This window comes from Eulemur rufifrons, chromosome 21 (assembly GCF_041146395.1).
Source record: "Eulemur rufifrons isolate Redbay chromosome 21, OSU_ERuf_1, whole genome shotgun sequence".
Taxonomy (NCBI): Eukaryota; Metazoa; Chordata; class Mammalia; order Primates; family Lemuridae; genus Eulemur; species Eulemur rufifrons.
This window is the reverse complement of record NC_091003.1, coordinates 17,566,925-17,591,354: the sequence shown is the minus strand read 5'-3', so window position 1 is coordinate 17,591,354 and position 24,430 is coordinate 17,566,925. Positions and strand designations below refer to the sequence as shown.

Here is a 24,430-nt window from a genome sequence, read left to right as displayed (position 1 = left end):
CAACCTCAAACTCCTGGGCTCAAGCAATCCTACTGCCTCAGCCTCCCGAGTAGCTGGGACTACAGGAAGGGGCCACTATGCCCGGCTAATTTTTTCTATATATTTTTATTTGTCCAGCTAATTTCTTTCTTTCTTTCTTTCTTTCTTTCTTTTTTAGTAGAGACGGGGTCTTGCTCTTGCTCAGGCTGGTCTCGAACTCCTGAACTCAAATGATCCGCCTACCTCAGCCTCCCAGAGTACTAGGATTACAGGCATCAGCCACTGCGCCTGGCCAGTGCAAAGGCAATTTATGTGACCAAAGCATTTATAATTTTGAGAAAAGTAAAAAAAAGGAAAGAAAAAAAAATTTACACGTGGATTTTCAACTGCGCAGGAAGTTGATAGCCCTAGACCCCGCATTATTCAAGGGTCAACTTTATTTGTTTTCTGTTCACATTGTACTGTTAGACATTTGTAACATCCAAATCAGAGAGAATTTGGCCACTGGGGACAATGACAGGACTAGTGGGAAGAGTCGGGGGGAGGGAGGAAGAAGAGCTTTTGCCTTTTGTGCTCTGCTGACTTTGGCTTCTCCAACAACCTCTCAATAGCAGGGACCTGGAATAATCAATACGAAGACGATGAAGATTCCCCCGCCACCAAGCAGAAACAAGTAAGGTGTATGTGGACAACAGGGCAGCATCTCTCTGCAGAATCGGAAGCTTCCTGCACTCTGCTTCTCTCACCCCCCTAAAAAAGCCTACCTGCAAATGCTCTTTTACACTGCGCTGTGGCTCCCGCTTGCCCTTTCAGACTGCAAAGCCACCCCCCAAGGAGCCACAGACAAAGGCAATTAGTCAGGTGACACTTTAATGGGCTGGTGTCTTTGGAGAATATCAGAGCCACGTGTGGGCCTTGGGGGAGACGACAGGCAGGGTGGGAGATCAGCGATGGCTGAAGAATCCCTGAGGATGGTTATATTTAAACGGCTTCATCCGGCTGGGACCCCTAGAGAGACAGGAGGAGAGAGAGTTGTTAATACCATGCCTTCCAGACTGACAAAATAAATTATGGTTCATTCACACAAGGGAATACTATGTGGCTGTTAGGAACAAAAAAAAAAAGAGGCAGAGTTACATGACACAGAAGGCTGTGAGAAGAGCAGACTGCAGAACAATATGTGAGGTGTGATTCCATTTTTGTAAAAATGTCTTTATGTGCTTGCAAATGTGTGAACACAAAATTGGAAGGGCCCTTGCTGACAGTGGCACTTTTGGGGACAGGGGTTGGGAATCCTCGCTTTTTAGAGGATATGCTCTGTCTCATTTAATTTCATCCTCCTAGCAATGCCTGAGGCAGGTGTGCTGTTTTACAGATGAGGACACTGAAGCTCGGAGGGGCTAAGTACAAAACCTAGTCACACAAGTAGGAGGTGCAATTTGAACCAATGTCATCTAGCCCCAAAGCTTTTGCTTGTACTGTGATGTCACATGCCTCCCAACACCAGAAAGGCAGAGTCGCCTGGGCAAGTCTAGGCACACTGCCCATACTGATGGAGAACCCACACCCCAAAGGTACCCAGCCAGGGGCAAAGCCAGGCCTCGGGGCTCTTGCCGCCCAGGCCAGCAGCCTCGAGTCTCACACCCACCAGTCATGGAGTTAACTGGACCTGAGTCGCCAGAGGACCACCTTCCCAGAGTGCTGACAGAGGAGCACAGCCTGGGGGACACACAAAGCACTTCAGGAAATGGGTCCTCTGGGAACCAGTAGAGAAGAGGAAATTAACACTGGCTGTGTGAGAGCCCCCATTCTGCCAATGTGCTACTGCGCTGGACAGGTGGGAAAAGCTGAGGTCTCACACAGCTCCACTGGGGACAGCAAGTCCTAGAAGGCTCCAGAATCTAGCTGCCAGCTCCGCCTCCCAGCTGCCGCTTGGGGGCCGGAGCTGGTGATTATGAAACAACACAATGAACCAGCCAGTGGAGGTGCCAGACGAGGTGGGAGAATGCTGGGACTGCTTCCAGGGGCTGGAACTGGCTGTCCGAGAACAAGGTGAGGGGAAGGTAGGGCACCACTCAGACTGGCAGGGAACACGAGGGAACTTCCTGATTAGAAACAGACTACGGCCCTTCTTCCCTCCCAAACACTGCCCCTCCCCAACCTGGCCCAGAATGGAAGGGACGCCTGGACAGTGGACTCTGGGGTTTTCAAACTGACTCTTAAAGAACATGAGTTACGGTACGAAAGGGAAAGGAAGGACACAAAATCAAAGAGAAAGAAAACGTAGCTAGACATGCCACGAGCCCAGACACTCTGAGTAAGTACCAAGCCGTCAGGACCTATTGGCATTTTCTTAGCCCCAGTCTCGTGCCAGGAAGCTTTACATGAATTATCTCTGATTCATCCTGAGCTCGAAGGCATTACTTCCACCACTTCAGCCTCGAGGAAACGCGCTCAGAGCTGAGCGGAAGTAGCTCTTCCCAGATCTCCAAGCTGGTGAACAACAAAGCAGAGATCTGCAGTCATGTCTGTCTGTTTGGAGAGCCGGTTCCTTCTATGATACCTGACTATGAAAAGCTTTGATTCTCCCTGAGAGGGCAGCGCTCAGGAAGACCACAGCAGACTCCCTGGGGAATGGTGACGATGCACAAGTTCAAAAAGCTAACGTGGACAGTAAAAAGCAAACAAACCCTATTACTTTCCACAGAAAGTATAGAAAATAAAGTTAGGCCAAATCCTCTTGGTTCGTGGCCTAGTGCTATTTATGTGGTCGGGTGGCTGACCTTCAGGGGGTGATCATGAAGAACAGGCAGACCAGGATGATGGGGGATGGGCTGCAAGGGAAGCTTCAGGAAGGAGGGAGCAAGCTCTCCCCAAGAAATTGCCTCTGATCTCTGCCCCACGTCCCCATGAGAGGCCACCAAAGCCCCAGCCCTCCCCTCACCTGAAAAGCCGCAGACACATCTTCTCCTGGGGAAATTCCTTGGGCCCCTCCACGCTGTCGTCATGGCTCTCGGTCTCCAGGTAGACGTCCAAGAGCACGCACAGCCGCTGCAGCTGGTTGGTTAAGAGCTGGTGGCTGGGCCGGGGGCCACACAGCTCCTTGTAGCACACGTTCACCTCGCTCTCCATGGCCTGTGTGGGTGGGAAGCCAGCAGCTCAGCACCACCCTCCTGTGTGGGGGTGACCACGCTGGCCAGGCTTCCATCCGCAGCAGGAGCCGGGCCACCAGATCAAGCCAGCCTGGCTTGTCCTGAGGCCTCCTCTCAAGACAATGGGGTCTTCCTGATTCTGACCCTTAATGCTCCCTGCCTCGTACGCCCACAGCCAGGAAGACGGAGGTGTGTAGAGACGGAGTCTCAAGATAAGATCCAAGTTAGAAGGTGTTCGTTAAACATGTTCACGGCCATAAGGCTGCTACCGAATCAAATCAGCAAGTATAATAATTAACAGCCACAGTGATCTCATCATCCTCTTGTTCCAGCGCTTCTATAATGCTTCTGAGGTTATTCACATCTTCACGGGAGCTCAAGACATTAACTTTTCAGGGCACATACTTCTCCACATTTTATAAATGGGGAGACCTGTGGACCCCAAGGGGAGGTGGGCAAGATAGGGCTGGGCTCTTTCCTCTACCACACCATGCAGGCTCCAGCAACTTCTGCAAATGCTGGCAAGCCCCTCTGTTCTGGGTATTAAGGCAGTACCCAGGTCGCCCAGGTTCTGCCTCTGCCCACCTCCCCAGGGGACTCTCCCTGCTCCTCCTGTCACCCCCAGCAGGGCCTTACCCGAATGTTGTCATCGTTGCTGTTGGTCTTCTCCCCTTTCCAGTTCAGACAGAGCCGGAAAATGGGTGGGATGGAGGAGTAACCAGGATTCAACACCACGGCAGCCTGGAGTTTGGCTGGGAAGAGAGGGGAGAGGAGGACAAATCAGTTCTGAGACCCAGCTTGCCAGCCACGGCAGCCTCCCCACTGGACCCCTGAGGCCAGCTCAGATGTCTCTTATTAATCCAAGTGCTACAGAGTACATTCTGGTCCTCACTGTTCTAGAATCTTTGAAGTGGAATTGACAGGCTGCAGAATGTGAGGTCCCGTAACTCTGGCCCCTCCAAGGACTTTGATCTATTTACTGTGCCACAAAGGTGTGGACTCCCCAGAGTCTGGTCCACTCTGGGTTTGTCCATGTGCTACTTTGACAGAAATTTACTTTGTTACTTCTTTATTTGCCAGCAAGTTAAGGATTTCTCCCGCCTCGGCCTCCCCGAGTGCTAGGATCACAGGCGTGAGCCACTGTGCCTGGCCACCATCTCCACAACACTAAAGTCAAGGTGAAGTAGCAAGTGCTCCTGGAGAAGCTGCAGCAAGTTATCCGTATGTTCTAGCTAAGATCACTGATGAAGGTGGCTACACTAAACAACAGATTTTCAATGTAGACAAAATGGCTTTCTTCCATTGGAAAAAAATGCTATCTAGGACTTTCCCAGCTAGAGAAAAGTCAATGCTTCAAAGCTTCAAAGGATAGGCTAACTGTCATTAGAGGCTGATGCAGCTGGTGACTTTAAGTTGAAGTCAGTACTCATTTACCATTCTGAAAATCCTAGGGTTTTATAACGGGGTGGAAATAGAAAAAGAAAAAAAAAAAAAAAAATAAGTGGAAATCCTAGGGCCCGTAAGAATTATGCTAAATCAGCTGGGCATGGTGGCTCATGCCTGAAATCCCAGCACTTTGGGAGGCCAAGGTGAGAGGATCGCTCGAGCCCAGGAGTTTGCGATCAGCCTGAGCAACACAGTAGGACCTTGTCTGTACAAAAAACAATTTAAAAATTAGCCAGGCATGGTGGCACATCCTGTCGTCCTAGCTATTTGGGAGACTAAGGCAGGAGGATCACTTGAGCCCAGGAGTTCCAGGCTACAGTAAGCTATGATTGCACCACCACACTCTGGCATGGGTGACAAAATAAGACCCTGTCTCTAAAAAAAGAAAAGAAAGGGGGGGATAGAAAACAATGTACAAAACGTAAATAGTGGTCATCTATTAGGAGGGAGGGAATGAACTGGGATCAGAAGGCCTCGACTGTATCTGAGATATTCAATTTTTTTCAGAATATTACAAAAAAAGACATTACAAAGAAGAGAGAAGGGAAGAAAGTAGGATACAGAGGAGAGAAACTCTGATATTAAAGACTTCAACCTTTCCTTACATTTCTTGAACGATCTTAGAATTACCGAGCCTTGACACTGAGCCTTGTGGGCTCAGATCTTATGGGCAGTCCCAGGCTTGGGCTGGACAACAGCACAGCAGCCCAAATGCAGCATTTGCGGGGCTCCAGCAGGTGACCCTGGCAGAGCCAGATGCTGTAAGAGGCGTGAGGAATCAGAGCTTTCGATGCATCTAAAGTGAGTGCAGGGACTGCAGAAGAGGGAAAGAGGCCCTGCGACCCTGCCCTTTGCAGCCTGAGAGTGACACCTCAGCCCTTCTGTCAACAGCAGGAAGAACAGGATGTCTGATACTAGAGGGTCGTAAGCAAAGGGAGAGGAGCTCAGACCCAGAGGTCAGACTGGGTGTGTGACTAGGCAGAATTTCCTCACCTGTGCAGTGGGAATGGTATTACCACCCACAGGACTCTCGTGAGGATTAAGTGAGGTAAAGCACGTATATGACTATTTGCCAGGTCCCCGCGGCAGGATTCCAGGATCTTTCACTTCTTTCCGGCAGCCCCAGGAGTGTTTGATTCTTGGCGGCTCCCTTTGCCTAGAACCTCTGTGATCAGCAGAGCAATTACCTGTGCCCCTTTCGACGAGAGCCATGTAGTAGAGATTGGTGTCCCCAGCCAATCCCACCTCCACGATGTCTTTGGTAAAATGCAGCTCCTAGAACAGACACACCACAGACAAATGAACTGCTGGCTCCTCTAATTAAATGCCCTGTCGTTCCAGTGAGGAGGCAGGAGCCAAAAGGCGACGTGGTCCTGTAGTCCCCAGGATAGCAAGGGTAACCTGTCACTCCTTCACCTACCAGGTAATCCTCATGGGCAATCGTCACCCACTTCACCAGGCGAGAAACAACCTTGGCAGGGAAGAGGTACTGGCAATCACTGGTAACAGGCACAATGCCATGTTCTAAAAGAGAGCAGGACAGGTGGTGTCACAGGTAGAGATCAGGTGCCACAGTTGGGTAACTAGCATCCTCCTGGGGCTTTCTGGAGGGCTCAGATGACCCCGCCGGCTGTCCAGGCACGCCTGGTACTCAAGGTACCCAGGTCAACATGTGCCAGGAAAGCAGGCATACCCACCTGACCTTCACCCAGTGCTGTGCACTTGTGGCCAGACCCGGCACTAGCCTTTACGGTGCTTTATCCTTAATGCAAATGATGGCCAGCCAAACAGAACCCCCTGCAGCCAGAACCAGTGACGGTGCCTTTGCAGCAGTGACTGTTAATTAGATCAAATAGCCAAGAGGGCTGTGTTTTCATAGCTGACCTTGGTGGAGAAAACCACTGAAGTGTTCTGTGTCAGTTCCTCCAAGGGAAAAGAGCTGGAGAACTGCTCCAGGGTAAATTTCTGCTGGCGTTTCAATAGGCAAATATGCCAACACAGTAAATGCTGTCCGGGATGACAATCATCCAACCTTGAGACAAAACAAACTCAGCAATGCTGACAGGCAGCAGGGCCCAAGGGACAAGCAACGCTGCCCTGGAGAGATCGGCATCCACATGGCGCCGAAGAACTGACCGGGGGGCTCTCCAGGTGGGTCCTCGTAACCCAGTGCCTTTCCTGACAGCGACTCTTTCAGGTCAGAAACATCTCGACCCTCCCACTCCTCCCCACACACAGCCTGCAAGTGCCTTGAACATGATAAGCACCTGACAAGTATTTACTGAATGAATAAAGGAAGAGAAGTCCCCATACAGCCAGCGCCCCAGTCAGTGGCTCGTCAGAATCACGGAGGCACTTAGGAGGAAACACAAGGTCGGGGGAGGGCTCAGCCTTACCCTGGGGAATATCAGGTCAGTAGGTCTTGGGGGAGGGATGAGGAGTGGACCCCAGGACAGCTGTATTCAAATAAGCTGAACGTGGCCGGGCGCGGTGGCTCACGCCTGTAATCCTAGCACTCTGGGAGGCTGAGGCGGGTGGATCGCTCAAGGTCAGGAGTTCGAGACCAGCCTGAGCAAGAGCGAGACCCCTGTCTTTACTAAAAATAGAAAGAAATTATCTGGCCAACTAAAATATATATAGAAAAAATTAGCCGGGCATGGTGGCGCATGCCTGTCGTCCCAGCTACTCGGGAGGCTGAGGCAGGAGGATTGCTTAAGCCCAGGAGTTTGAGGTTGCTGTGAGCTAGGATGACGCCACGGCACTCACTCTAGCCCGGGCAACAAAGCGAGACTCTGTCTCAAAAAAAAAAAAAAAAAAAGAAAAAAAAAAGAAAAACAAATAAGCTGAACGTGAACTCCACGTAGGCGGGGGCTCTGCCGATGTGTTTGCTGTTCTTCCTTGAGCACTACACCCAGTGCCTGGCATGATTCAGGCTCTCGTTACATACATGTCAAATGCACATCAAAGTCTGGGATGCACTGACGTAGGATGAGCTGCCCCTGACCAATCTGAGAACTGGTGCTACCCAAAGACCATGGGTCTCCTCTGTGAGGGCCAGGACAGCCCTGATGGCTCTGAGGGGAGCTAAGACCTCTGCTTGGATGGGCCTTAGCTCTTCCCAGTGGCCCTGAGAACATCCCCGGCTCAGTAAAGCCAGGAATCCAGGGCTCTTTGATTTGTTGTCAGGATTCAAGACTTCTAAGCAAAAGGCTAAGTCATTTTTGTCCCTGTGTTGTCTGAGTGACCCTTAAGCCCCCAGCATCAGCTTACCGAGGGACGCAAACTGCTTGTGGAGGGCCAGGCGGGACTGCACCCTGGTCTTCAGCAGTTTCATGGTGGTCTCCATGTGGCTGGCGCTTAGCGAGTGGTCAGCGATCACCGTGTGCTGTGAACGCAAACGAGAGGCACACAGCTCAGTGCTCCCCTCCTTCCTGCAGGCACCACGTCTCTCCCGGGATCTGCCTGCCCACGGCAGCCGGATTGCCCATATCCCAAGGACAGAGCCTTTTAGCAATGGCAGAGTTTATCTGTTGTGACAGGCCAGACGCTGAGTCTGGCCGGAATAGGACAAGCTGCTGGGTTCTTGAGAGGCTGTGGCCAGCTCTGAGAAAAGGCCAGGCCCCCTGGAGCTGTACTCATGCTTCATTTCTGGCATCCTTGTGCACAAGACCAAGGGCAGCAAAGCCCGTGGCCATGCTGTGCTCAGAGCAAGGACCCAAGTACCTTGGTCTAGACGGCTACTGGGCTCAGAGAGAGAGGGCAAAAGGTACCACAACACTTTTAGGCCTTGGACATTTTAGTGTCCTTAGCAGATGGAAGACAGGTCACAGCCTCGAGGGAAAGCATTCTGCTAGTTCAAAGCTCCAAAAGGCCACCTGAGGCCTTCCTGGAGTCTACACAGGAGGAGAGGAGGTAGGGCTCTTCAGCCAAGAAAACCATATCAGTATACACACCTGTGGCTGCTCTTTGGGGAAGTGGAGGCCACCCAGCTTCTGTACCCACAAATAGGGGTGACCTAGGTCAAGTACATAGTCTCGCAAAGTCAGGATGCTGCAGAAAAGACAGAAGAAAATGATTTTCTAGGTCATTTCTATTGCGGTCCCAGGAGACAGCCCTCTTCCCACCCTCCAAGCCACACAAACAGGCCTCAGGCGCAGCCGTGCTCATAGCCAGGCTGCCAGCAAAGCCCCTGAACTTCATCAGTTCCCTACTGTGAATTTCATCTCTCCCATGTTCGGTTCCCCCTTTTCTCCTTGCAGCCTTCAACCCATAAGCAAATCTCAAATAAAAAGGCAATGTATTGATCTTTTCATTGATCTACCAATTTACAAAATATTTTTTAAAACTTTAACCCTTGGAGAATTAAAATGTTAAACATTTTTACTGTATCATGAGTTCTTATCATGTTCCCCAAGTTCTGATCCTTCTACCCTTTTCCACCCTTCCAGGACCTTTCTTTGCTTTGTAAGCAAGAACAAGCATTCCCTCCACCCTGCGGCCCTCCCTGTCCCCTGGCCCTGACAGATCTCCAGCATTGGGCCTGAGCCACCGGAGAAACTCCGCAGTAGGGAGGCTGAGAGAGGAAACACTGGTGACTCACCCGACTTTATCAAACTGATACTGATTGGCTGGATTCGGAGTTTTCTTCCCATGATCCCCAGGAAACAAGCAGCTCAGGACTGAGTCAGGAGACAGCAAGTCCCTGGAAGAGGGAGAACACACTGCAGTGAGAATGCGACCAACGTCTTGCCTCAGGGTAGACTTGGGCATTTGGGGGTGGTAATGCCACCTCTCACTGATGACCAATGCCACCATTAATTGAATGATTCCTGTGGGCCAGACCTTTATGTGCTTGAGGTCATTGGATCCTCACAACCCTATGAGGGAGGGTTTATCATTTCCACTTTACGGAGGAGAAACTCAAGGCTTTGAAAGATACGGCTTGTCCAAGATCACATTGCTGGTAAGTGCTGGAGAGGGGTTTCTACTGTCTGATCAAAGAGAGTACCACCCTTAACCACCAACTTTTTAAAAATCTATCCCTTTCCCTTCAAGACGGTATTTATATGGTGGCCAGGGCCTTACCTCAGGGGAGCAAAGCCCCACGACACCAGCAATAGAAATAATTACGATTTTCACAGGAGCAGAACAGACTCCTTTCTGCCCCAGAGAGAACAAGTGTGCGGCTTTGGTGCTGTGTCTACCTCACTTTGAGCAAATGTCATGCTAATCACAAAAAAAAAAAAAAAAAGGCTCCTTTATATTCCCAGAAAAAGATATCACATGCACTGGAGACAAGGTGACCCAGAGCTATAAGTGGAGAGAGACAACGACGCTACTGCCACCCACCTGGGATGGTTAGGGCACAGTCTGTAATTAAACACGACAAGCAGAGATGAGATGATACGGGGGGATAACGTAGTAATTTTATCACAGAGGATGACAATGTGGTTCTTTCCCTAAACCACCCGGGGGTTCTCCTTCATCTTTCCAGGACAGCATCAGGAGCAACCCAGGCGGGACATGCTGATCCTGCGATCTGGCCCCCGCATGCCTTCCGGAACTTAACACCAGGACAGTGACAGCTTCCAGCTTGTCCCTATTCTCTATTCTCTGTCTCACTGAGTCTCCCTGCCCACATGGAGACCTGACTCAAAAATAGATAAAACTTTTCGGTCTTTTAGCCAGTGTTTAGTGACTATACTAACAGACTGAATCAACCAAAATAAAACAGAACGGCTAAAATTGTACATCATAAAGCTTTTTAATTGACAAGACCTAATAGAACAATCAAACCTTCCTGATAAAATTTATATCTGCAACATGTGGCTTAAGACAACTGAATTTGGTGCAAACAATAGACATAGGCTGGGCACAGTGGCTCACGCCTGTAATCCCAGCACTCTGGGAGGCAGAGGCGGGAGGATCACTTGAGCTCAGGAGTTCGAGACCAGCCTGAGCAAGTGCAAGACCCCATCTCTACTGAAAATAGAAAAATTAGCCAGGTGTCGTGGTGAGTGCCTATAGTCCCAGCTACTCGGGAGGCTGAGGCAGGAGGATCACTTGAACCCAGGAGTTTGAGGTTGCTGTGAGCTAGGCTGACGCCAGGGCACTCTAGCCTGGGCAACAGAGTGAGACTCTGTCTCAAAAAAAAAAACAAAAAAACAAAAATGGTAGCACATTCAGATGAAAGGACACTTGAGAGAAGCTTTGCTCATTTGCAATGAATGTATGGGCCTTACAGTGATCCAGACTCAGAACACAAACTATAAAAACAAAGCAAAACTCCTCAAAAGATCTATGAGAAAATCAGGGAAATTTGAACACTGACTGGATATCATCTGATATCAAGGCATTAGTGTGATAATATATCCCCATGTTTCCTTAGATAAATCAATAAAACCATATCACAGGCTTATGTCTCCAAGGTCCCAAAGGCAGCCTGTATTTGAGCAACGGCCTCAGGGCTGGGAGTCTAAAGACTCGGGCTCTAGGTGCAGGACTTCAATAACTGGTCACATGCCCCCAGACCTCAGTTTCTCCACCTGTAAAATAGGAGGATGAGCTAGACAACACCTGAAGGCCTTAAAAATCTAATCCTAGTTTTGCAGTGGCATTTCTTTTTATGTTTCCTTCCTGTTTAGGGGCCAGGGCCCACCTAGCCAAAACAGCAGTATAGTACAGTGGTACACAGGCCTGGATGGCTTTGAATTATGACTCTCTGCTCAATACCTGTGATCCTGGGGCAGCCCCTTAGCTGTCCAGAGCCTCAGTTAACTCATCTTGGAGAGCTGCTGTGCAAGTTAAAAGAGTCGATAACCATAAATCAACTGTCATTTACCAAGTGCCTCGTCTATGCTAAGCACTTGACCTGACTCTTCACAAGCACCTTGGGAGGGGATATTACAGTTAACAAGCACAGAGTGAGGAAACAGACTCTGAGGCCAGGACACAGCTGAGCGAGGAGCTGGAGTTGAGCTGGCAACAAGGCCCACCTGTAGCCCAGCACGTAGCCTAGCGTTTTCTCAGAGTGCATCTGAGAAATGAGCAAGCAGACGGCTCGCAACAAGGAGCTCCACCATGATCCTAGGAGCCATGGCTGAGCAGTGGCGCTCAGAAGCCAGCCCTGGGCGCCCTCTGCTGGGCCCAGGTGAGAACATGGTCAATTTCATCTAGAGTGGCCCTGCGGAGTCCAACAATGCCCTCAAGCACAGTGACAGAGGCTGCTGTGGCCTGAAGGGGATATGGACTGTAAGTGCAGGGTCTAAAACCCAGGAGACACTCCACCATCAGGCAGAACAGGAAGGGGCAGGAGGAGTCCTGCTTCACCAGGCACCAGACCTGTGCCTCCCTAAGCCTCAGTGACCTTCCATTCTTTATTTTTGAGCTGGGGACTTGCTATTTCGCCCAGGCTGGACTCGTACTCAAAACTCCTGAGCTTAAGTGATCCTTAGCCTCCTGAGTAGCTGGGACCACAGGTGTGCACCACTGCACGTGGCTCCCTCAGTGACCTTTCTACAGCTGACAGTGGGACCAGGGCAGGGCAGGGCCACGAGTGCCAGACTAGGGCAGTGGTCTTGTAAGTGGTGGCTATTTCACCCCAAGGCCCTCCTGGTCCTCCCTTCTTCCCATCTCTAGCTGTACAACACGACTGCCATGGTCAGGGACTTCCTGGGGACGCAATGGCTGTCATTACTATGCCTTTGGTCACCTCCTCAAAACTTCCACAGGGATCCACCACAGTCTTCCTCCCACTACCCAGGTAAGGACAACCTGGGCTTGAGATGAGCTGGGGGGCAAAAATCCCAGTGCCTTGGGATAGGAAGAGAAAAGGAAAAGAGCGGCCTACATTTGTTAATCTGATGATGTCTGCCAACTCTCATTTGCCATTCACACACTTCCCATTGGTTGTCAAAAAGCTGGTGCTCTCTCCCACCTACTCAATTTGCAAATGTCCCATCGTCACACTTTTATCTGCTATACAGTAAGAGGACTTCACAAATTAAAGTCAGAGAGTGCCTTCTAAATATCAGTGATATCCTAGCGCGTCTAGTCTGTCTGGACACAACAAGAAAAGCCAACATAGCTGTGAACTTCCTGAGAGCCGGTGGGAAGAACCCAGAGCAGCCCTGCACCAAGGCTCTCATCACTTCCCCCTGCTGTGCCCCACTGCCCACGGCGCCTGCCCAGTACCCTGCACTGATGGGGGTGATCAGCTCCGTGGCAGTTGTCACTTTGGCTTTTACTGTCATGATGTTGAGGTTCATGAGGTAGTAGAAAGTCAGGTGAAGCACACTGTCATCTGGAGGGGGAGGAAGAAGAGAAAATGATGAGTCAGACACTCAGAGCAGAGTCAACAGTATCATAGAAAAGAAACTGAAAGAGGTTTTTATAATCTTTTACTACAAATCCAAAAACTCAATGGCAACATAATGTTGAGCAATCAAAGCAAAGAGAGCGTCCAAATTCTTTGCTACTCTTCCCACCAAGAGGTGGGGCTTAATTTCCCTGCCCTTGAGTGTCAGCTGGACTTAGTGACCTTGCTTCTAACAAATATAATATAGAAGTGAGCCAAGAGATCATGGTCAACATCACCAGTGATAAGACACAGTGATGTCATGTACCCCTGATGTGACATGATGATGACCACCACATCTCTGTTACTCTACCCCCAATTCCATAACTTCAGTCTAATCTAGGTCAGGGGGCCGGGCCAGGTGGCTCACACCTGTAATCCTAGCACTCTGGGAGGCCGAGGCGGGAGGATCGTTAGAGCTCAGGAGTTCGAGACCAGTCTGCCCAAGAGCGAGACCCTGTTTCTACTTAAAATAGAAAAATTAGTTGGGCAATGTGGCGCATGCTGTAATCCCAGCGACTCAGGAGGCTAAAGCAGGAGAATTGCTTGAGCCAAGGAGTTTGAGGTTGTAGTGAGCTATGATAACAACACTGTACCTGGGTGACAAAGCAAGACTTTATCTCAAAAAAATAAATAAAAAAAAAAAAAAAAAAAGAAAAAGAAACAAACTCCAAGCAAAACAAGGAGGAAAAACAGAGAACTATGAAACGGGAATTGTTTCCTGGGCAAGAGGCCATGGCCTGCTGCACTCCCTGCACCTGCAGCTGGCAGAACTCTTAGGTGCTACAATCCCTCAGAATGAAGTGAGAGCAGCCAGACCTTTGCACTTCAGGTCGAGCATGACGGACAGCGGGTGCCTCTTCAGCATCTCCTTACGCTTGTCGTCCAACTGCACCCCTAGTGTGGGTCGCCGACGTTTCTGGACAAAGGAAAGATTCGAGCCCATGAGCGCTGGTCACACAAATCTCCCCCTTCCCCCTCCCTGCTGGCCAGGGCCTCAGCATTGCTGCCTGGGGCTTGCTGCTTCTGCTAGCTGGGATGCCAGGCTCCCCTCCCAGCAGCCCTTTCTTTCAAACCTCTTTCTTCTGCTTCTAGGGAGGATGGCACCTGCAAACAAGCAGGCCCCAGGGCAGCTGCCTGGCGTCCTCCTGAGAGGAAACGGCTCTCACCGTGGTCTGCTCCTCCTCGGCATCTGAGTCACTCTCGTCATCTGCAGCCACACAGAGAAGGCAGCTGGAGGTCAGAGGGCTCCAAATGCTCCCTAAGGCACCTCAACCCCCAGGGCATAAAGGGGCTCAGACTGTCTTTTGTAAATGAGTTTCTTTAAAATAACTGACAATTTGCTGCTTTTTATTCAGTATAGAAACCATAGCAATGAAAAGAATGACCCATAATCTCACCACCCCTGTTTTTTTAAAGAGCTTTTTAATGGAACACAAGCCCCTTTTGCTGATTGTGGTGGTAATAATGGTAATATATAAACATCCACAACAATAAATAATAGCAGCTTGCATAATCTGAGGGGCTGCCATTTGCTGAGAATGACGCTAAGGGCCTTGTGTGCAATACCTTATTTAATCCACAGAATAATTCTATATGAGGTGTTACTATCTATTTTTCACAGATGAGTAAACCAAGGCTCAGAAATGTGAAATACCTTCCTCAGGGTCAGTGAGCTTAGTGAGTGGGAGGGCAGAAATTCACAGGCAGCGCTCTGTGACTCCAGAAACTGAGCCCTCCCTCGCCTACCCCAGGGCGCTAAGACATTAAGGTCAAGCGTCCCGCTACACAGAACCAGTCCAGCTCATTCCCAAACTTGGTGTCCCTGGGGGAGGCAGCCCAACAACCACATTACCTTGGGAGTCCTCAGGAGGCTTGAACAGAGCCTTGGCTTCGTCCACACTGCCTTCAATTGCCACAGACAACGTCTTATCTGGGGGAAAGAAAAAGCTTCGTAGGAAAGCCGCTAGGGGAAGGCACTAGTGACACAGGCAGGCCAGCTCTAGGGCTGCGTTTCTTTTGCTCCTGCCCCAGGGCCTTGCTGACTGGGGATGGGAGGGCAAAAGCCCTTCCTCCAGATGAGGAGGAACAAGGTAGGGAACTCAGTCCTTTTTCTATCATTTACTGAGAACGAAGAACTTAAGTACAGATTCCTAGACTAACATCACCTAAGACTAGTGGTGACCGCCTCTGTTTTCAGGCATACACCAAGGCACAAAAATGCAAAGTGAGAGCCCGAAGTCGCATGGAATTCCTCTGCCAATTGTCCTAAAGGTTCTCACCCAAAAGCCCGTCCATCCTATTCATCCCCCAGAAACACCTGCTCTCACCTGACTAAGTGCTTACTCTCTATTTCCCGCTACACCAAGCCCCTGGCTGCCACTGTTTCATTTAACCGGGAGGCAGCAGGACAGTGGGTAGGAATGTGGACCCTGCAGTCCAACCCCAGGCCTGAGTCCCTGTCTCACCAATTCCCAAACACATGACCTGGAAAGTTATATGATTGCTCTGAGCCTCAGTTTCCTTATCTATGAAATGGGGACTTGACAAATAGTAGCTGCCCTGTTGAGGTAGCGACTGAATGAGTTGATGATTGTAATTAAAAAATTATGTTTAAAAATAAATTTTTAATTCTCAACAACCTTATAGCAGCAATACTGTTATTGTAGCCATTTATAGATGAGAAACTTAAGGCTCAGAGAAGTTAGATACCACAGCCAGAAAGCCGATAAGCCAGGATTCAAGACCAGGTGTGTCCAACTTGAGCTTGGCCTCTCAAGCACATGAGCTAACGGCCTGTTCCGTGCACCAGGCTTGACACCTCACTGAGTGATGCCTTGGGACCCCCTTTCTGGCACTCTGGGGGTTTAACGCTATGAGGTCAGACAGGCCACCACCCGGATGCTCCATTATTAAGGGTACATATAGTCACAGGAGCCTGAAATGGTTTGCTCAGCCGCACTAGGGAGATGTGACAAACTCCAACAGTGGCTGACCATGGCCTTATCTCTGGCAACCCTGTTTCAACCATCACCTCCCACCCCAAACAAGCTGGCTGCCCACTAGCAAATGCTAGACTATTCTTTTCAGTCATTTAATCTTAGAATTCTACTGGAAAATGGGAATGGAAACAGGTTGGATTTTAAACACAAAAGAAAAGAAAATTACTCACCCTGTCTAGGGGGCTGGGAGGAGGATTTCATATGAGCTGATGATGGAAACAGGAGGGAGAACAAGGGGAGGGAGAGGACCGGAAGGACCAGGACAACACAAGAAGAGAGACAGTAATGTGTTGGTGCCCGTGGCTGGGAGGAGAGGCAAGCACTGATGCAACATGTCTGTCTGATGCGGTGGGGTGGGGAAGAGAAGTTAGGTGCTGGGTGAAAGCTGCATTAGAGTAAGAGGCAGGGTCTCCAGAAATTTCTCAAAACCTTAGCAGAGTCACAGGCTGCCCTTAAGCTTAAGGAGGACATATTGTCTAACCTGGTAATTCACTATAATAACATGCAGCCTGTTTCAGGGCATGGTGAAAGCCTGGGACAGCTGGCTGGGACCTGTGTTCACCAAGCCACCCCCACCCTGAAGCAGAGCAAGAGGCGCTGATCCACCTGCCAAGCGTGCCTTAATTGAGGTGAGCACCTGGGAGACCAGACAGGCTGCCTGGGCACTGTACCCACCAGCCGTCAGCCAGGCTCACGAACGGTTCAAAGCCATCCATTCTGAAATACCCATCAGGTTAGTCTAGCCTCAGGCCAGCTGGTCAGAGCAGCCATGCTGGGCAGCGCAGAGGGGAGGCAGCATCTGTCACCTGAGGGCATCTGGGCAGGGCCGGGAAGTTTCCTCGGCAGGTGGTGCTTCCAAATGACTCAATCGGCCACAGCTGCTGCTCCCACAGCCCCTGTTCCTCAACCAGCCCCCATACTCACCACAGGCCTGCCCATACGCAGTGGCCTGGACAAAGAGGACGTAGAGGGGAGGTGGCAGGTGCCTCGCTGTCTCATACTGCTTGTGAGCCTGGTCAAACGGCATGAACAGGTACTCCTGCACCGGGAGGGAAGCCTGCATGCAACAAAAGAGGGATGTTTGTTTCTTCTTTTCTGTCAGTCCACATGGGAACATGCGGCTGCTTAGTGACTGTATATAGTTTTTTATTTACAACACAGATATGGCCAGGTGTGGGGGCTCACACCTGTAATCCCAGCACTTGGGGAGGCCAAGGCGGGAAGATCGCTTAAAGACAGGAGTTAGAGATCAGCCTAAGGAACATAGTGAGACTCCACCTCTACAAAAAAAATAGAAAAATTAGCTGGGCATGGTGGCTCATGCCTATAGTCCCAGCTATTTGAGAGGCTGAGGCAGGAAGATCACTTGAGCCCAGGAGTTTGAGGTTGCAGTGAGCTGTGATGATGCCACTGCACTCTAGCCCAGGGAACAGAGCAAGACTCAGTTGTATTCTATATCCTTATACCAACAACAGTTAGTAAGAAAATGAAATTATAAAAAGATACCATTTCCAATAGCATCAAGAAAACATCAAATATCCAAGAATAAATCACTGAAACGTGTATAAGCCTCTACAAAAAGACCTGAGAAATGAAAGCTCTAAATAAATGGAGGCTATGAATGTCAATGGCCTGGAAGACTCAATGTTGTCCAGATGTCAATTTTCCCTGAAGTGATCTACAGATTCAACGTAATCCCAATCAAAATTCCAGCAGGTGAAAACAGACAAGCTGATTCTGAAGTTTATATGTAAATGCAAAGGGCCAAGAACAACTAAGACATCCCGAAGAATTACCTGGGGGCACCTACCACCTAACTGTGCATTGAGACTTTTGATAAAGCTACAGGAAGTAAGACAGCACGATATTGGTGCAAGGACAGACAAACAGATCACACACAAACCCACACGAACATTCGAACATTGACATTTGATTTCTGACAAAAGTGGCACTGCAGAACACTCGGGAAAGCATGTCTTTTCAACAAATGGGTTAGCTGAATACTTAGATGGACAGAAAAAATGAATCTTCACCCTTACCTCACACTATGTACAAAATTCACTTCCAGGACAACTACAGAATGAAATGTGAAAGGTAAACAATAGAGCTTCTAAAAGAAAATGTAGGAGAATATTTCCATGATCTTGGAAGGAGGAAGATTTCTTAAACAGGACACAAAAACCACTAACCATAAAGAAAAAGATTAATAATTAGATCATTGTCAAATTAAGAACATCTGCTCATTAAAAGATACCAATACGACAGTGAAAAGGTAAATAACAGACCAGGAAAGATCTACAAAAGATTTAGCTCCAGAAAATATGAAGAACTCCAGGCAACCCAACAGAAAAATAGTGAAAAGACTGGCATGGGCCCTTCACAAAAGAGGTTATCCAAAAGCCAGTAAGCATAGAAGAGGTGCTGTGCTCAATGTCTAGGGAAATGAAAATTAAAAGCATAATGAGATACACTCCAGAATGGCTAAAATTAAGAAGACTGACAATATCAAGTGTTGATGAGGATGTGGAGCAACCAGAACTTTCATGTGGTGCTGGTTGGAATTTCCGTAAATCGATACAATCGCTTCAGAAAACTCTTTCAGTATCTACCAAAGCTAAAAATATGTTTAGCATATGCTATGACACAGCAATTTTATTCCTGGGTATATATTAAAAGAATGTGTACACATGTGTACCAAAGGACACATATAAGGAAGCTCATTGCAGCATTATTCATAATAGCTCCAAACTGAAAATACCCAAAATCAAACACTAAACATCAATGAAAATAAATGAGCTCCTGGTACTCACAGTAACACAGCTGATTCTCATAAACATGCCATTGAGCAAAAGAAGCCAGACACAAAAGAGTGTACACTATGATTCTATTTGCATAAAGCTCAAAACCAGGCAAAACTAACCTATGATATGTTAGAAGTCCAGATAATGGCTACTAGGCTACTAGGACGTGAGGAGAGATAGGGACTGGACAGGAAGAAGAGGCTTCTGGAAAACTGGTAATGTTCTTTCTCTTGATTTTGGGTGCTGGTTATACACTTGTGTTCACTCAATGAATATTCACTGAGCTGTACACTTAGGAGTTGTATGCTTTTCTGTATGCAAAATTATTTTTTAAAGTAATATACTGTACATTTTAAAAAGTTGTATTCACGCTTATAAAGCAAACTCCCAGTTCCCAGCCCCCAAAAGTAACTATTAATGGTTTGGTGTGAATACAGACGACTTCTAAGCATACAGACAACTTATACATGTATATACCCATACAGATACTTTGCAAACCAAGGTATACAAATGAGATCATAGTATATGTTCTATAGCAGCAGTCCCCAACCTTTTTGGCACCAGTGACCAGTTTCATGGAAGACAATTTTTCCATGGACCCTGGGGGGAGGGGATGGTTTGGGGATGATTCAAGCGCATCACATTTATCGTGCAGTCAAACCTCTCTGCTAATGATAATCTGTATTTGCAGCTGCTCCCCAGCCCTAGCGTCATGGCCTCAGCTCCACCTCAGATCATCAGGCATTAGACTCTCATAAGGAGCGCGCAACCTGTATCTCTCAGATGTGTATAGTTTACAGTAGGGTTCCCGATCCTATGAGAACCTAGTGCCTGTGCTCATCTGACAGGAGGTGGAGCTTATGCAGTGATGCCAGCGATGGGGAATGGCTGTAAATACAGATGACACTTCACTTGCTCACCTCCTGCTGTGCCCCCCTCCCCACCTAAGTTTCTTGGAAAAAGAGGGGTGGGGAGCAGCGGCAGAGCTCTGCAGCCCCGTCCCTAACAGGCCACGGACCGATACCCAGGGTTGGGGACCGAAGATCTAATAGATGGGAAGCACATTTCTATGCCTGGAGACTACAGGGCTGGTGGGGACCACGCAGGGGGTAAACTAAACTTATAGAGGCTGAGAAAGTACATTACCCAAAGGAGACTCTGGATGAGAAGAAAATGCCCAGGTAAATGTGTATATATGTTCCTGAGCCCAGACGGCCAGCACTTCTTCCCCCTCAGACACAAGCCTTTTGTACCACCTGGGTAGGACAGCAGACAAGGCCACCCTTGCACTGTATTCCAATTAGGGTAACAGACCTGGCAAAGCCCAAAGGCTGATGCGGCTTCTGGTCAGTGGTGAAGGCAAAGCAAAAGGCTGGGGGGCCTCACCTGCATGATGCTGTTGAGACGGGGCTGGAGGCTGCTCAGGTACTCCTTCTTCACCTCAATCTCCTTGAGGATCTTCTCCTTGTTGGACAGGGATTCTCTGTACTTCTCTGCCAGTCTGTAGGGGGATGACAGAGCACTATCACCCAATGTCCCCCAGGGACACCCCAACATGCCTGCTTACTGTCATACTCCACTTAATAAGAGCAGCCACAATTAACTGCTAATGTTTACCCAGCACTTACTATGTGCCAGGTACTTTGGTAAGCTCTTTACAAGCATTACTACGTTTAATCCTTATATTAAATAAAAACTCTGGAAGAGGCTGGGTGCAGTGGCTCACGCCTGGAATCCTAGCACTCTGGGAGGCTGAAGAAGGAGGATTGCTTGAAGCCAGAAGTTTAAGAACGGCCTGAGCAAGAGCAAGACCTCATCTCCACAAAAAATAGAAAAACTAGCCGGGCATGGTGGCATGTACCTGCAGTCCCAGCTACTCGGGAGGCTGAGGCAGGAGGATTGCTCCAGTCCAGGAGTTTGAGGTTACAGTAAGCTATGACCACACCACTGCACTCTAGCAAGGGCAAGTGAGACTCTGTCTCAAAAACAAAACAAAACCCTCTGGAAGACAGGGACTTTTCTTACCCCAAAGGAGGAAACTAAGGCTTAGAGAGGTAGATAACTTGCCCAAGATCATCAGCTAAGAGTAAACACTGAGCAGGGCTTGGAATCCACGCCTGTTTCCAGAGGCACTACCCATGACCTCTAGGGAATACCTGTGCCATTTTCTGCTCCATTTCTTGCCTGAGAGGCTAAACCTAAAACTTTCACAAACATGTAGACCTAGCAGTCATGTAACCCAAATGAGACTTAAGGACTGGCCTGCTAGGGACACGGTAGGAAGAGATTCGGGGTAACTGTCACAGGAATGCAACACTCACAGCTCAGCCTGTGCCCAGGGCAATCAGTGGACTTGACAGGGGAGTGACGGGCCAGCCCCATCTGCTAAAACATGGACACAACTGCCCTAAGAGCCAGACTTAGTGTTTATTAAATTCATAACTTGCACCAAAGGCACAAAATACATTCTATAACAGAAAAAGACAAGTAAACAAACAGCTGCTTCTTCAATGAAAAACAGAAGAGATGTGCCAACCAAAAGCCCTGGCATTCTTGCACAAATACAAAAGGGGGAAAAGTCACCATGAATGGAGGGGATGCAACCATGAAAAGTCCAGTATGAAAAATACCATGTATTGAGAATAACAGATTAAATTACACACTATAGACATTCCATTTATGGTTAATAAATAAAAGCTCTTTATTAATACAGTAAAGTTTACACATGAACATGTGACTTGAAGCATTATTTATGATAGCAAAAAATGGAAACAACCTGAAAGTCCAATAGGGGAATAATTTTGTGAGTTACAATTTTTCTATACAATAGAATGGTGCATAATCTTCCAAAATAATATTTACAAAGCTTTATATCTTAGGCGTATGATTACAGATGGGGCAAAGGCAAAATACAAATTAAATTTATGGTATAGAAGAAATTTAGAGGCCAGGTGTGGTGGTTCACGCCTGTAATCCCAGCACTCTGGGAGGCCGAGGCGGGTGGATGGTTTGAGCTCAGGAGTTCGAGACCAGCACGAGCAGGAGTGAGACCCCCGTCTCTACTAAAAAACTAGAAAGAAATTATATGGACAACTAAAAATATACATAGAAAAAATTAGCCGGGCATGGTGGCACATGCCTGTAGTCCCAGCTACTCAGGAGGCTGAGGCAGGAGAACTGCTTGAGCCCAGGACTTTGAGGTTGCTGTGAGCTAGGCTGACTCCATGGCACTCTAGCCCAGGTGACAGAGCAAGACTCTGTCTCAAAATAAATAAATAGGCCGGGCGCGGTGGCTCACGCCTGTAATCCTAGCACTCTGGGAGGCCGAGGCGGGTGGATCGCTCGAGGTCAGGAGTTCGAGACCAGCCTGAGCAAGAGTGAGACCCCGTCTCTACTAAAAAATAGAAAGAAATTATATGGACAACTAAAATATATATATACAAAAAATTAGCCGGGCATGGTGGCGCATGCCTGTAGTCCCAGCTACTCGGGAGGCTGAGGCAGTAGGATCGCTTAAGCCCAGGAGTTTAAGGTTGCTGTGAGCTAGACTGACGCCACGGCACTCACTCTAGCCTGGGCAACAGAGTGAGACTCTGTCTCAAAAAAAAATAAATAAATAAATAAGAAAAAAAAAAAGGAAAAAAAAAATCACAAAACAGGATTTGGTCTTAGAGACTATTTTCTGCTGGTTCCACAGTGCTTTGCTGTTTGATCCTGAGTCATGACAAACCACTGTCACTCTATGGTTAACAAGGTTAGGAAGGAAGAAACACTACCTTTTCCGCTGCTCCAGCTCCCAGTCCAGACGTGCCAGGGTTTGTTGGTGAGGGTCTCCCATGGTGACTTCAGCCTTGCTGATATCTGGTGGAGCCTCCTTATAAAACTCCTCTAAACTGACCAGATCAATTTCTTCATGCTTTGACCTACAGGCAAAAACTAGATGTCAAACTGCCATCCTCAGGAACTGTGGCTTAAGTAGGCCCAAAGCTCCCCCATCTATGCCCGCTTAGTCCTGGTCTACAACCACTCAAGATCTTGGAATCCAGAGTTCTCAATAAACACTCATTAGATGTTTCAGGGTGAAGAGAGGTAGTTGGTGACATGCCACGGGATCCTTATCCATGCTGTCCAGCCTTTTCATTCATGAATTAGCTAAAGACCTGGAAGGGATGCTTATCAAATTTACAAACGTCTCCAAGCTGAGCAGGAGAGCTAATAGCTCAAAGAGTCAAATAAAGACACTACAGCCTAGTCTGAGACTGTCAGGTTGAAACTAAGACATGTCATTAACAGGAATAAATACAAGGGTCTGCATTTAAGTTCAAAACATTAACTGCATAAACATAGGATGGGGAAGAGCCAGCATAGCAGACCAGATGTGAAAAAAAATCTAGAGGCTTTAATTGTTGCGTGTATTTTAAAAAAAAAAAAAAAGAAATCCTCTTTGCTGCATTAACATAGTTGAGTGCTCAAGTCATGGTCAGATAACGTAATAACAGCAGCTAGCATACATTAACAAGCACTCACTATATGCTGTCCTTACTTCATGTAATTCTCATAACTCTAGGAGGTGGGGTTTTTAAACTCCAGTTTTCAACTGAAGTGGAGGCTTCCATCGGGAAGCAGCCTTCCCAAGGTCCACAGCTAATGAGCGGCAGAGCTGGGATCTGAACCCAGGCTGTCTGATGCCAGGGCCCATCCACGCTCTTCCCATGCAGCCACCTGCTTCCCCACAGGCCTGAGTTCCACTGTATTCTGGGTTTGTCAGCTTCCATCTGAGCAACGATTACAGACCAGGGCATTGCATTCTTTTATTTGTATACTTTTTAAATTTTGAAATAGTTTAAGACTCACAAGAAGTTTCAAAAACAATACTGAGAGTTTATTTCCTCTGTGTACCCTTCACCCAAGTTCCCTTAATAGTATTTTATCTAACCATAGTATATTGCCAAAACCAGGAAACTGAGAATGCTGCAATAATATTAACTCAGTTATAGACCCGATGTGGACTTCACCTCTATTAATATGTAATTGTTTATCTATTTATTAGTAGTATTTCATATGTGATGAATTTGTGGAGCAGATGAAGACACCTCTCAAAAATCAGCACCAATTAAAAAAATGCTGGACTTGGGCCAGGCACGGTGGCTCATGCCTATAATCTTAGCATTTGGGGAGGCTGAGGTGGGAGGATTGCTTGAGGCCAGGAGCTTGAGACCAACCTGGGCAACATAATTTTTTTCTGAATTTTTTCTAAAATTTTTCATAATTTTTTTCATAAATTTTTTCTACAAAAAATTTAAAAGTTAGCTGGCTGTAGTGGTGTATGCCTGTAGTCCCACCTACTCAGGAGGCTGAGCCAGGAGGATAGTTAGAGCCCAGGAGTTGGAGGTTGCAGTGAGCTATGATTACACCACTGCACTGCAGCCTGGGTGACACAGTGAGACCCTGTCTCTTAAAAAAAACAAAAAACAAACCTGGATCTAATGTCTAATGTGGCTATACTCATACACACTCATGCCAAGTTTGTTACAAACAAAGCCTATTTTCTTTCAGTTTGCACAAATAGGTCTGACTAAATAAGAACACTTTTCCTTTTCTTCCCTGTTCACTCCTTCTTTCTCATCTCTCAGCTTGGTTTTGCCAAGAGGTATCACATTTAAAGAACACTGACAAGCTGTAGTCTGTTCACCT

At 48.0% G+C, this 24,430-nt stretch overlaps 1 protein-coding gene across 5 annotated transcripts in view; it reads right to left on the bottom strand.

Annotated features, from left to right (window-relative positions):
* Positions 1–710: 710 nt before the first annotated feature.
* The window catches only part of THOC5 (THO complex subunit 5), a 28,669-nt gene continuing 4,949 nt past the window's right edge, over positions 711–24,430 (bottom strand). For 4 of the 5 annotated variants that reach the window (XM_069496886.1, XM_069496888.1, XM_069496890.1 and 1 more), the window contains 16 exons: positions 22,513–22,659; positions 20,123–20,237; positions 16,860–16,992; positions 16,106–16,141; positions 14,789–14,866; positions 14,103–14,143; positions 13,753–13,852; positions 12,771–12,879; positions 9,178–9,279; positions 8,531–8,627; positions 7,848–7,962; positions 5,998–6,101; positions 5,765–5,852; positions 3,768–3,883; positions 2,924–3,114; positions 711–987 (listed from right to left, as the gene is read on the bottom strand). In XM_069496886.1, coding sequence (XP_069352987.1) covers positions 924–987; positions 2,924–3,114; positions 3,768–3,883; positions 5,765–5,852; positions 5,998–6,101; positions 7,848–7,962; positions 8,531–8,627; positions 9,178–9,279; positions 12,771–12,879; positions 13,753–13,852; positions 14,103–14,143; positions 14,789–14,866; positions 16,106–16,141; positions 16,860–16,992; positions 20,123–20,237; positions 22,513–22,659 — 1,636 coding nt within the window. In that variant the 3' untranslated portion in view covers positions 711–923. The remainder of the gene's footprint in view (positions 988–2,923; positions 3,115–3,767; positions 3,884–5,764; positions 5,853–5,997; positions 6,102–7,847; positions 7,963–8,530; positions 8,628–9,177; positions 9,280–12,770; positions 12,880–13,752; positions 13,853–14,102; positions 14,144–14,788; positions 14,867–16,105; positions 16,142–16,859; positions 16,993–20,122; positions 20,238–22,512; positions 22,660–24,430) is intronic. The other variant, XM_069496891.1, reaches the window with a different exon arrangement.